The 13,509-nt window shown below is 32.5% G+C and overlaps 1 protein-coding gene across 6 annotated transcripts in view; it reads left to right on the top strand.

Annotated features, from left to right (window-relative positions):
- EPHA7 (EPH receptor A7) overlaps positions 1 to 13,509 on the top strand; it is a 172,526-nt gene that overhangs the window by 6,785 nt on the left and 152,232 nt on the right. For all 6 annotated transcript variants that reach the window (XM_021090161.1, XM_005659302.3, XM_005659300.3 and 3 more), the window contains exon 3: positions 1,533 to 2,202. In XM_021090161.1, coding sequence (XP_020945820.1) covers positions 1,533 to 2,202 — 670 coding nt within the window. The remainder of the gene's footprint in view (positions 1 to 1,532; positions 2,203 to 13,509) is intronic.

Below are 13,509 nucleotides of genomic sequence, written 5' to 3'. Positions count from 1 at the left end.
ATAATTTTAACCTAATTAAGAGACTAAGAATCTGCTTGTCCACATGGATGAATTTGGTTATATTTGGCTAAGTGTCATTCAAACAGATTATGAGCAGCTAACTGACCCGGGAAACTATGTAACTCATTGTCTAGTCATAAACTCAAGTTGGGTTGAATAAAAGCTGAACATGTTAATAGATTCTTTGCTGTATTTGAGGACTTTTGATGATATGTATCATAAAATCGTAGCATTTACATATTATCACAAGCCATTTCTGAATTATAATATATTACTAATTTGTCAGTCTTGTTGGTTTTCTAAGAATGACTTTAAAGGTAAATATTAATATTTTACAGTTCATTTAAGTAAATTAACTTTCTGGTCAAGTTTTACAAATAAAATACATTACCACATGCTTATTAGTTTATTTTCCTACTTTTCTTGAAACAATAGTTTAAATATTGCATGCTATATGACTTTGAATTTGAATACTAATATAGTTTTATATTTGACATTTCCTGTTGGGGAAATGAATACAAGTAGGTGACAATTTCACTACTGAAATATCATAAATGTAAAGTTGGGAATTTTTTAATAATGTTAAGAAAGGTCATAAACAACTTATTTTAGCCTTTTCAGTGAAATAAATTTATTAACTAATGAGCAATATGGATAATATTATACAAAGTTTAATAATCTTTAAATTGTTGCAAATTAGCCTAAGCTTATTATTTTCCTTTTTTGTGAAAATATGTTTGCTGTATTATACATTGTATCAGCCGAAAAATGGACATTTTTAAACATCAGAAAGCTTATTACTGAAATATGACCCAGCACACTGATTTGCCAGGTACATTTGATTGTCTGTTGAAAGCAATTCATTTATAAAGATGAATCACAGTTTTATAACTGCTTATTTATAGTTATACAGCAGTATGGACAATGTTATATATGCCCCTGCAATAAATAAATATCTCTGTAAAATGTTACTCCCTCATATCTCATTTTGAAAAGACTGTGAAAGATTTTGCATTATGAATATCAGCATGTTGTGGAATACTTTTACATTTCAGAGTACTCCTGGCATTTTCTTCCCTGTGTTTTTAGGTACTTTCTAAGTTTAACATCAAGACTTAAAATGTCAATGGAGTTATCAGAAATTCTGCCATGTATCTCTATGTCTATGCATTAAATGGCAGTTTAAGTCATTTTGTTAGGTGCTTTAGTCTATAAAAATGATAATCTCAGTGGAGCCATTGGCATAAACAAACATGTAAAAAGAAACACTAATACACCAGCAAACAGATATTAAACGAAATGAAATATTTATTGTATGCACAAACAATACCGGCAACCTAAATGATGTTCTGCCATCAGGATGAAGCCAAATTGAGATTCTATTCTAAAGGTTACAGTGTTAGGCAGTGTAGGAATCCATCAAACTCTTTCAAAGGTAGGCGTTCGTGCTCTGCTAGGGATTCCTTATGCACTTGCAAAACCAAAATGTTGTTTTTTGCTGAATGACTGATGACCTTTCCTAACTTTTACAGTGGGAAGAAATTAGTGGTTTGGATGAGAACTATACCCCAATACGAACGTACCAGGTGTGCCAGGTCATGGAGCCCAACCAAAACAACTGGCTGCGGACTAACTGGATTTCGAAAGGCAATGCACAAAGGATTTTTGTAGAATTGAAATTCACCCTGAGGGATTGTAACAGTCTTCCTGGAGTCCTGGGAACTTGCAAGGAAACCTTTAATTTGTACTATTATGAAACAGACTACGACACTGGCAGGAATATAAGAGAAAACCTCTATGTAAAAATAGACACCATTGCTGCAGATGAAAGTTTTACCCAAGGTGACCTTGGTGAAAGAAAGATGAAGCTTAACACTGAGGTGAGAGAGATTGGACCTTTGTCCAAAAAGGGATTCTATCTTGCCTTTCAGGATGTAGGGGCTTGCATAGCTTTGGTTTCTGTCAAAGTGTACTACAAGAAGTGCTGGTCCATTATTGAGAACTTAGCTATCTTTCCAGATACAGTGACTGGTTCAGAATTTTCCTCTTTAGTCGAGGTTCGAGGGACATGTGTCAGCAGTGCAGAGGAAGAGGCGGAAAACTCCCCCAGGATGCACTGCAGTGCGGAAGGAGAATGGTTAGTGCCCATTGGAAAATGTATCTGCAAAGCAGGCTACCAGCAGAAAGGGGACACTTGTGAACGTAAGTAAAATGCACTATTGCAATTCCACTTTGTACTTTTTTTATTTTGATATTAGAGATTTTAAGTAATAATGATTGTTCAAACATGTGTGTCTTCTCTGCCAGCAACTCAATCTGGTAGGTCTTCAGCAAAGTCACTATTGAACTTAGCCGTGATTCCCCACAGTGATATCTGTATGTAAGGTGCCGTAAATATTGCAGTAAATATTGGTATAATGGTATTTTTTGCTAAACTTTAATTTGCCCCGTGCTTGACATAGAGGACAACAGTTGCACACAGGCTGTGAGACTTAAGAGAGGAGACTGGGCAGAGGGAGGTGACAATCAGGATTTAATGATGTGTGATTCCTCCTCTTTTGAAACCCGTATTTTCTGGCCTTGTGAGTATCAGAAAAAAAGAGGTTAAGGGCACTGCTAACAAGAACTATATTAACATGCAAGGTATATACAAATAGATTTAAAAACTTTAGAATTTTTTTTTATAAGTCCTGAAACTTTTGATACAAAAATCATCAAATTTCACTTGCTAAATCTCTGATGTTGCTTCTGCCAAAACCGTATTTCTTTCCTGGACTAAATAATAAAATGAGTATTTTTCTGATAAGTCATGTTGTACATGGACCACATTTTTGTGGAAATGGGCCAAAGTAAAGTTTTATCAGAATACATCAGCTGGACGTTTTCTGTTTGTTTTGAAACAATAATAGCATATGACTTAGTGAACCTTTTCCTTTGTCTAGTAAAACTGAATTTTCTCTTACATAGCATTATGTGGCCATAATATTTGGCCAGTATTTTTCTATTTTGAACAATGGCACAAAGTTCTTCAAAATTAATAGATATTTTTCTGTTTGTGGATATCTTGAAAAATGTCTTATAATAAGGTTATATTGCTTTGGTCTCTTATCACCTATAAAACATAATACATTCCCCCAAATAACTCTTATGTATTCTTTGTTCCCAAAATCAGCTGCATAATTTTAATGTTTATAAATCCTAGTTAATTTAGAGGGAACAATAGCTAACAACTATTGTAGCAAAATGCTTTTGCTAATTTACTATGGGCAGATACTCTTCCATGTGCTTTACACACACTAGTTCATTTAATGAGATAGATAACATTAGCATTACTATTTTACAGAAGAAAAAGGGCCTATCCAGGGTAAATTGTTGCTTGAAGTTACTTTAATAAGTAAGATTGGTCCTAGCTGAGATTCAACTCAGGACTTTCTTATTCCAGAGCCCATGCTTTTAGTAACAGATTGTCCTGGTTTTCATCAGAAAGCAAGGAGAATCCAAGCAAATATTATTGTTTCATTGCTGAACTTAAATACCTTGCTTCTAGTAGTTTGGTATGTAAATCACATTGTTTCCCCTAAAATTCTCATTCTAGTAGAACATTTCAAGAAATGATTAAAAAAATTTTTAGATCTGTGCTGTTTAAAAAGGTAACCAGTAGCCACATACCGCTCTTAAGTTCTTAAAAGAGGTTATTCTAAATTGAGATGTGCCGTAAGTATGAATTACACACTGAATTTCAATGGCTTAGTTAAAAAAAAGAATATCATTAGTAATTTTTATGTTACTTAGATATTGAAAGAATAATACACAGACATATTGGTTGAATAAAAATCAATTTCAGCTGTTTTGTTTTACTCTTTTTTAATGTGGCTACTAGAAGTTTAAAAACATATTCATTTGTGGCTTCTGTTATCTTTCTACTGGACACACTATTTAGATGGAGTAGCTGAGAAAATATATTTTTCCTGTCCTGGTTGGAGACTTAAACACTTCATGTGGATGGTCGCTAGCATATAAAATGCCTACGACCCAGCACTCAGTTATCATCTTTGCCATGGCTGACACAGGGAAGTAAGCTCTGAGCAAAACAAATAGAGATGGTATAGGTTACAGGCCCATGGACCAGTTTAGCAGCCTCCTTTGACACTTCCTGGAGTCAAACCTGTCTACCTGCTGTCCTCTTTCCCTTTCTCTTGGTAGTAGTATTTCTTATTGAGTAGAACATCCTGCAGATTCCCTATATATGGAAATCAAAAACTGATGGAGATTTATCACTACTAATAGGCAGAATGCTATTGCACTGGGTAAGTATAGAAATATTCTTAGTGACCTAACCAATTCATGGAAAACCGTGTTCTTATTGACTGGAAATTAACAACAGGTACTTGAAAATGGTGGATTCAACAATAACTATTATAAGAACATTTTAACGTCACACTGTAAAAGCAACCAGTTTTAGTAGTATGCAGATTTTGATTGATGCCTAAGTGGAATTTAAAATGCTTACACAATTAAAAATGGGACACCTACGAATACATGTAAAAGTGCACAATTAAGTTGGCCTAACAAGAAAATAGGATATAACATTAAAGGTCTTGCACTTTTAAGGTTTAAAAAATTTTAAAGCAAATAATAGTCTTGTTTCATTTTGTGTAATTTAACTCAAATGATTTCTACATTTACTTGTTAAGAAAAATAAATAGGAGCAGTTTGAGTTCTGTACCTTTAAGTATATAGAATTTAGTAAGAAAACCAGTCTTTAGCTGAGGTAAAGGGATTATATTTACTGTGAAGAAAAGACTCCACTTTCTTCCAAATGAGCAAAATCGTCTCATTAAATGTAATACTATTAAAATTATTCACATTATTTATTTTAGTTTCAAGAATTGTAGCCACATTTGAGTACCAAAATATTGTCACCTGCAAACTATAATGGGGTACTTAAAGAAAGGGTAAAATTACTTCATTGTCATCTACATGAATTCTGCATCGGAATAGGAGAAATTAGATATTAATAGTGAGAGTTCATTAGAGACGTGATTCAAGGAGTGAAGATGCCTCCTTATGGTTCAGCTGAAAGAAGATGTATGCACTAAGTCAGGTAAATTGTCTAATATATAACTTTCCTAATTTTTAACCTTAGTGATGTTGACAAAGGAATTAAATACCTTATGCTTAACTGTGGCACTATGTTCATTTGCAGAAATACTTCCCTTCTTGGCATAATTCCAACACATTGCTGGGAGAGTAGTTGCCTCTGGAATCAATCCAGGCTTGCCTTTATAGTATTTCTCCCGTTTCCTTTCAGTGATCTTGTTAAGAGTTTGAAAACAAATTCCAGACCCATATTGAGGAAAACTAAAGTGTCGGGGAGAGGATGGTAGTGAATCCCAAGCCAAATGAGGGTGGTTAGCCACTTAAAGGCAAGTTTATTTGGGCACTGGTTCTACAATGGCAGCACACTGTAGTGTTTGTTAAAGTATAATTTGAAATAGGAGCGACTCTGCAAGCTGATCACAGTTCTTGATCAGTTGATGTAAGAGTTTTTTTTTTTTTCTTTATGATTTTGGAAAAGATATCTCAAATTTGAAAACCAAATATTTCTCAAATCTACTAATATATGGAGAACGTCTGTCTAATTTTTTAACATAGTGCTTTTATGAAGACACATTTCTTAACAGTCATTCAAATATATGATACCAAATAGCATGCTTCAGTTGTCAAAGAAAAGTCCTTTTGAAAACAGCATACCAGTCTCATCATAACTTCTGTGCAACCTAGCCAATATAGTCATTTAAAATTTGAGAGCAGATTATATTTCACATAGAAAAATATTTTATTAGACTAATAAAATTGTGTTCTAATACAATTTTGGAACTTTTGTAAAATTTTATTCCATTTTAAAAAGTAGAATAGCATTTGTCAAAGTGTGGAGCTTGGTATTATAACTTGAATTTGTACAAGTTACTTGCAGTTACACTGGTGTTCATTTACACTTATGTTCATTTCTCCTTTAATCCTTACCAAATCACGAAGAGGTAAAAAGTATTATTTTTTGTTCTATTTCAACTTATGGAGAAACTTAGGCTCAGGGATATTAATAAGTAACAAAATTGGATGAGATCCAGGATCCTGTTTGTCAGTTCAGGTCTTTTATCTACAGTATACCACACTGCTTCTTAAAATTTGTCCTTGTCTTTAACCAGTGGATTTTAATTACTGAAGAACTGATGAAACTTTATTCTTAGTAGGGTGACCATGCGCCTAGTTTGCCTGAGATCATTGTTTAATTTATTATACTGCATCTTATTGCTTTCACAAGTGTTCTGATCTAGATGTTCAAATATATGGACACCCTAATAGTAAAAAAGTCATACAGCGTAATGCAATTTACATGCGCATATGTCAGAACATAAAGATGTGAGCTACTTGCATTATTTATATTCTTAATTTTAATTTTCTGAATTAAAACAAAGATTTTGAATTTTTTTATGATATCATGTAAAGGCGAATTCAAATAATCATAGATTTCTAGTTTTTATTAATGAGGAATTTCCCTAATAGTTGCTTCTTACTATTTTCTAGTATCAACTTAACAATATATCATTATTTTAATAATATATAATTTATGGACATATATATGATTCAATAAATTAAAACATTTATTCAATTTATAGAAGTAATAATATTGAAATCTGTGTTTGTTGATTAGATTCTGGAAAACCATGTTTTTTCACAGAAAAGTAGCGTGTAATTCGTACCGTCACTTTTCACTATAGCGAATGAGTCTTTATAATATATAGTATTTATAATCAAATATAGACAGAAATGTAAGATATACTACAAGGTTAATTGCTCAGATAGATGCTGGAATCACAGAATTTTAAAACTCTGGCTCACAACATAGCAGGTGCATAAACTAGGACAGTTCTTTCTAAGCCTTAGTTTCCTGAAGTATAAAATGGGGCTGATAAAAATAGTACCTTCCTCATAGGGTTCTTGTCAGAAGTGAATGAAATAATGCATGCAGAAACCCTAAGAATAGTATCTGGGACATAGCAAATAATCAATGAATGCTTGCTATTATCTTGTTATTAATAATGCAACAAGGAGTTGGCTAAGTAATCTCATGACAATGAGTGAATGAACATGTATTTCAAAGGCCACAAGTAGTTAAATATCCTTTAATTTGGTAATCTCATCCATGGTCATTTACCTAGGAAGATATTTCAATGAAATAAAAGAACTTTTTAAAAAACTTTTTTTTCACTTTAGCTATGCATGTAATTTGAAATATTGAAAATAAGCAAAATGTTGAAAGTAAGTTCATCACCTTGATTGAACTCTGTCCTTCAAATATGCACAATGTGATAGAGGAATTTTAATTGTCCTCTTAATAATTTTGAATGAAAAATAATAAAATTTTGTATACACCGATATTTAGAATTAGGCAAAACATGCACAGAGAAAAGAATAGACGGGAACAGAAAAGAGAGACACCACAGTGAGTGTGTCAGAATGGTGAAATAGTGGGTGATCTTTATTCTCTATGTTTAAAATATCTTGAGCATTAACTTTTTGTAGCAATATAAGTTATATGTAATCTTATCGCTCATACAAAGACAGCTTGAATTGCATCTCCAAAACCGGGGTTTTTAAATTAAGTTAGCATCTGTATAAAATACAGGGCTGGGCAATAGAACAATAGTAAATGGTAGGTATAGTTTAAATCATTTAAAAGGAGGGACATTCAAGGCATTCGACAAAAACAGGTCATAGATTTTGTTGGTTTTAAAATTACTAATAGACGGTAAGAGCTCTTTTAAGAATTTCACAAGTATTAATTCATACAGTCTTATAGAGAAGTGTTCCTAACTCTTGTGTAGGTAGGCACTTTTATGACATAGTTTAAAAGAAATAACATACATACTGAAGTTTTACATTTATATTTTAAATTAATTTATGTAAAAGATAATGTATGCACATTTTTATGTAAGAAAACCAAAGCACAGTTAGGGGTGGGTTAAATACCCACAATCATGTAGCACATAGAGTGGCTGACTGCTATTTATCAAGGTGATCTGGCTCCAGAATCCTAATACAGTGGGCTACATCTTTATAGATGATCATTTATCTGTCACAAGCTCTTTTATAGACATAGTTGCAGGATATCTTGGAAGATGATACAAAGCTGAGCATTTTCTTTCAGTTATAATAATTTCAAAATACTTATATCTCTGTCTTTCCCAACATCCTAGATATTTCATCTGCTTTGCCAATTCATTCTCTTTCATATTCTGGTTTTTCTTTCAGGGGGCAGTCGGAAATGCTCCTTGTAAAAAAAACACAACAGTGATAGTTGACCTGTATTATTTAGTAAACTTCAGGTTCTTAATTACAAAAAAATTTCCCTCTTTCTTAGGGTGGCATTTAAATCCCTCCAACTTAAATTCCAATTAGAATTCTTTTCTAATTTCCAGTTGCATAATTTATCATCCCTGAGAGCCCTGTTCCCTCTGCCTGGCGCTGGCCTCTTGTTCTACCTGAAACACATCCATAGATGTTTTTATGATGCCCAATCCCTTAGTATTTGGTCCCAAACAAACAAACAAACCATCAAGACCTCTCATGATTACCTGTTGTTACTGAATCTTAATACATCCTGAACTTCTTCAGTGACCTCTCTTCCAAATTCCAATGACAGTTACTGGCTGTACCATCCTTCTGGTTTTTGCCTTGCGTGACTTTTTTTCTACCTGCAGTGCCGCCTACCCCATCTCAGGTTGTTGAAATTTTGCCTTTCCTTGCAATTTTAAATTAAACTGCACTTATACCTTATTAGATGATCTCTCATTGCGGATTCTCATAAATACTTTACCCTTTCCCTCAAGGAACCATCATATGCAATCTGATTTTTATCCTTATTTATAATTTCCTTTAATAGCTTCTAATACTTCCGAACAATCAAAAAGTGTTTCACCTACCTACCATGGTATCTAGCATAGTTCCTTGTACTACTTAAATATTCCAATGAATGTTTATTAAATTTATTAAAGACTTTGAGAAACTTGATAATATACTACACACTCTGAGACAAATAAAATCTTTTATTTAAAATTCCTATCATCACTACCTAATTTTCTGGTTGTATAAGGCTAGTCTCTATGATTATAGTCTTTTACTTTTGAGTATGAGAACCCTATATTATATTACATTTTTCTCATAGCCCTTAGCAAGGTGATATGCTAAGAATTAGCAAACTTAGGAGTCTGCCCTAGATATGAGGAATTTATTTCTAGGAGAATAATATAACTATTTATATTTATTTTTTATCATATTCCTGTATTATATTTGTCATTGTGTTTGTGTGTCTTTTTTTTTCTTTCTTTCTTTCTTTCTTTTTTTTTTTTTTTTTTTTTTGTCTTTTTGCCTTTTCTAGGGCCACTCCTGTGGCACATGGAGGTTTCCAGGCTAGGGGTTTAATCGGAGCTGCAGCCACCAGCCTACATCAGAGCCACAGCAACTCGGGATCTGAGCCGAGTTTGCAATCTATACCACAGCTCACGGCACGCCGGATCCTTAACCCACTGAGCAAGGCCAGGGATCGAACCTGCAACCTCATGGTTCCTAGTCAGATTCGTTAACCACTGAGTCACGACGGGAACTCCTGTGTGTCTTTCTTTTTAACTCCTCCATCTCCCTTGTTAGAGGAATAAAAACCATTTCACCCTCTTTACTAATCTTATTTCTGTGTCTTGAGAATGAGTGTTGCAGGAGCCTCATGACATTTTCTAAAATAAGAAGGTCTTAACGTATATTTATCTTTATCTTATATGGGAAAGTTACTTTTGTTTTAAGGTTATATTGGTTTTCTTCCAAATTACATATTATAAATATTTCTTGATTTGCAAAACAAACAAAAATTAATAGAAAGTAACAAAACCTGAGAAACCAGTCCCTAAGCTAACACTGTTGAATAAATCGGGAATTATGTTAATTCAGTATGACACCCAAATCTATTTCTGTTCTTTGAGTTATAACTATATTACATTACATTACAATTTTTATACTCTTCTTTAAATTATTCACTCCCCGCTTGTAATACTTTTTTTTTTTTTAAGAAGTTTTTGAATAGATAAGGTACCTACATCTGGAAAAAGTGCCATTCCTGTGTGTTGCAGTCCTATAATACCTCTTCCCAAGAGCAACTACTGCTCATCAGTTTCTTCTGTTCTTTACAGAGATATTTGCTCATAATTCCTTAAAAAATATGGCGATGGATCATTGTGATACTTAAATGAGAATCATCTCAGTTTCCTTCTAGAATATTGTAGATGTCATTTAAAATTATACTGCTTTTCATTCATCTTCAGTCATCTTTGTGTACCCAACAGTGTGTAGTAACTATTCAATAAATAAATAAGGACAGGAAGAAGGTAGATCTGATGAAAGTGAGGAAAAATAAGAGAAGGAAGGAAATATGAAATTAATGTGTCTGATTTAATTTCCTATGATTCATAAACTCAGTATATGACTACAAACTTTTCTAATTACGCTAACATTGGCAAGTATATTGTCACTTTTTTATATTTTTTAGTGGAATTTTAAATTGGCATCAGTTTCTAGTAGATAATGTTACAGTATAAATCAATGATACTTTAAAATCTTGCATTTAATTTGATTTTAAAATCAAACTTTGAGACATTTCCTGGAAGATAATTATCACTAATCTATGAAAGATCTTATTTATGATGATACAGTAGTTATTTTGTGTAAATAATATTACTTTAATGGAAGAAATTTAGCCTATATGTATATTTGATATTTTTCTCTATGTGCATAAAAATTTGATCCATGAATTAGAGAGGAAAATTTCAGAAAATCTTTTTATTCTGATTTCCTTCCATTTGAATTATCTCATCTTCTGCAAAATATTTTACAAATTATTTTTATGGAAGCATGTCTTCCTTAGGATATTCATATATTGTTAATACATGTTAATTCCTATAGAATTAATACATGGGAAGTAGAAGGTCACACACACATATAATTTGAGATTTTTAAAACTCTGGTAACAGATACAATTCAGCTTTGCCTTTATGTGAAATTAATGAGTTAAAGACTTTTTATTTTCTACCTATAATATCAATTTTGTTAAAAGTTATAGAATTTCTATATACACATCAAATACTAATCCTAAGTAGTAGCATTTCACAGGAACCCAGAATAATACAAATATCAGTTAAAATAAATGTGCATTATTTTTCTCAAATTTTGTGGTCTTATGAAGAAATATGGTACATGGTTATTATTTAGTGTGCTTTGTTTAACCTGAGGTCAGTGAATGATGTAGAAAAGAGGGGAAAATACATTCTGGGACATAGTAGTTTGAAAAAATTTTAATAGTTACATTTTATGTATTGTGGAATTTGAATTTTTAAAATTTGATTCATTCATTTAAATTATTTACTGTTGATAATTGTCTCTTGCTTCCAATGTATTAGAAAATCAGGAGGCTCTGAAAGGACACATAGTGTGGTTTACTTTTTGTTTCATGTGTCACTCATTTAACATCTAGCTCCTCACCTATGGAAGTGTCAGTCTGGGACTTAAAATGAAGGCATTAGCACTGAATTGCTGCCTTTTATGGAAAACCTAGAGCAGGGAAAGGGAACCTTGTGATGCTTTTATTAATAAAATACAGTATTTATCAGATGTAATTCTTAACTGCATATCTTGTATTTGTCATTTACTGAAGTTGGTTAACAATCTGTTATGTTAATATTACCTATTGTACTTTTTAAGAAAATCCCTCTTTTTAAAGAATTACATAAGTTTGGGAGTGGGATAGGTGTAGAAAATGTATAAAAATCACCTGAAATAGTAAAAGTTTATTTTGAGAAAAATAAATTTAATATTGGTAAATTCACTATACTAATCTATGTTTTCCAGTGATTTCTATGTTCTATGTTTATTTTAATAGTAGTTTACTCTTAGCTAAACTAGTTCCTGTATAGACAGTGCCACTGAATAGCATTAACTAACCTAATGACATTAATTAATGGCATTAATTTAAACTAGTAGAGGGACTAAATAAACTTAATTGATTTTAAAAGCACTTCTTTGTATCTTCTACTTTTAAAAGGCGAAATAATGTACACTATGTGGTGTTCCTATTTTAGTTGACATTTTCCTGTGAAGTAGTTTTAGCCTTGAAAAGAGATGTGAGATGTGCATCTTACCCACTCAAATGTATAAATTCATTATAACACAAATGTGCTATGGACATTCTTGCAGTCCTTGCGGGTATAATCTCTTCCAAGACAATTAGAATCATAAAATCTTGAAGGTTGAGTTTACCTTAAAGACTTATCAAGGATAAATTAGAAGGGGTTTTTTTAATAATAAATGGGGCAACTAAAGACCTCATTTATAGTTCCAGCAGTTTATTTATGACAGATCTCAGTGCAAAATCAGAAGTTGCCTGTTTCCAGTTTTTTTCCCACTTCAACATCACACACGCAATATACATATACACAGTGTACACATGTATGCGTACGTACAAATGCATATATATATGTGTGTGTATATATATATATATATATATACACACACACAGACACACTTTCCACCTTTACCCCCACCAGGAAGAAAACATGCAAGTAAACATAATGAAACCAAAAAATTAAGTTTATTTTTCTCCTTGACCCACTTTTAGATTTCTCAATTGTTGTGCACTAATCTCTTAATTTATAGGTGCTGAATAGTCAAGCTTTTTCTCTGTCAAAATCTCAGGTGACAGTTACAAAGAGGCTGAATACTCATATAAGATATTCTTGGATGATTGCATATTTTAAAAAGAAAAAAACAAAACCAAATAAAGCTACCTCAGCAATGTCTTTTAAATTTTGCTTCACAAAGCAAACATGTTATAAATAGGTTTTTGCTTCCTCGTTTTCCAGTAGATTGTTTACTTTTTTTTAAATTACTTTCAATTCTTGTAGTATTTTACCAGATCCTAAGAAGGCAAATTTTTGTAGTTAATGTGTTTTGGATACTGCAGCTATCGTAGGTAAATGTGTTTTAAAATGAGAACAGTGTATACCTCTTACATTATCAGAAACCTAGGATTTGGAGGAAGCAGAAACTATTGTTTAACCTTGTGGTTTCTGTTTAGATCTCCTCTGAGAAACCTGCAGACTTTAGCCCCTCCGTCTTTTCAAGGGCAGAGGGACAGTCAGGCTTCTGCAAAATGTTTCTCAAATTGACCTCTAAAATTAATACATGCTGTAAGCTAAGACATTCGGCTTATGAGCTGGAGCTGGGAAAATGTGGCTCCGGGTTTATTATATTGAGACAGTATTTTAGTTTGCAAGGAAAGCCTGATAGGAACTTTTTTAAGTTTGCTATTTTGGCCAAGCTTCTTGCTGTGTCTCCTGTTTATTCTGCACAAACATTATCTACTTGAATACTGTGTTTTTCAAGGCTGAACATAAAGGTGTGATC

This window comes from Sus scrofa, chromosome 1 (assembly GCF_000003025.6).
Source record: "Sus scrofa isolate TJ Tabasco breed Duroc chromosome 1, Sscrofa11.1, whole genome shotgun sequence".
In the NCBI taxonomy this organism is placed as follows: domain Eukaryota; kingdom Metazoa; phylum Chordata; class Mammalia; order Artiodactyla; family Suidae; genus Sus; species Sus scrofa.
The sequence above is the reverse complement of the archived record's forward strand: the minus strand, read 5'-3'. Positions and strand labels throughout refer to the sequence as shown.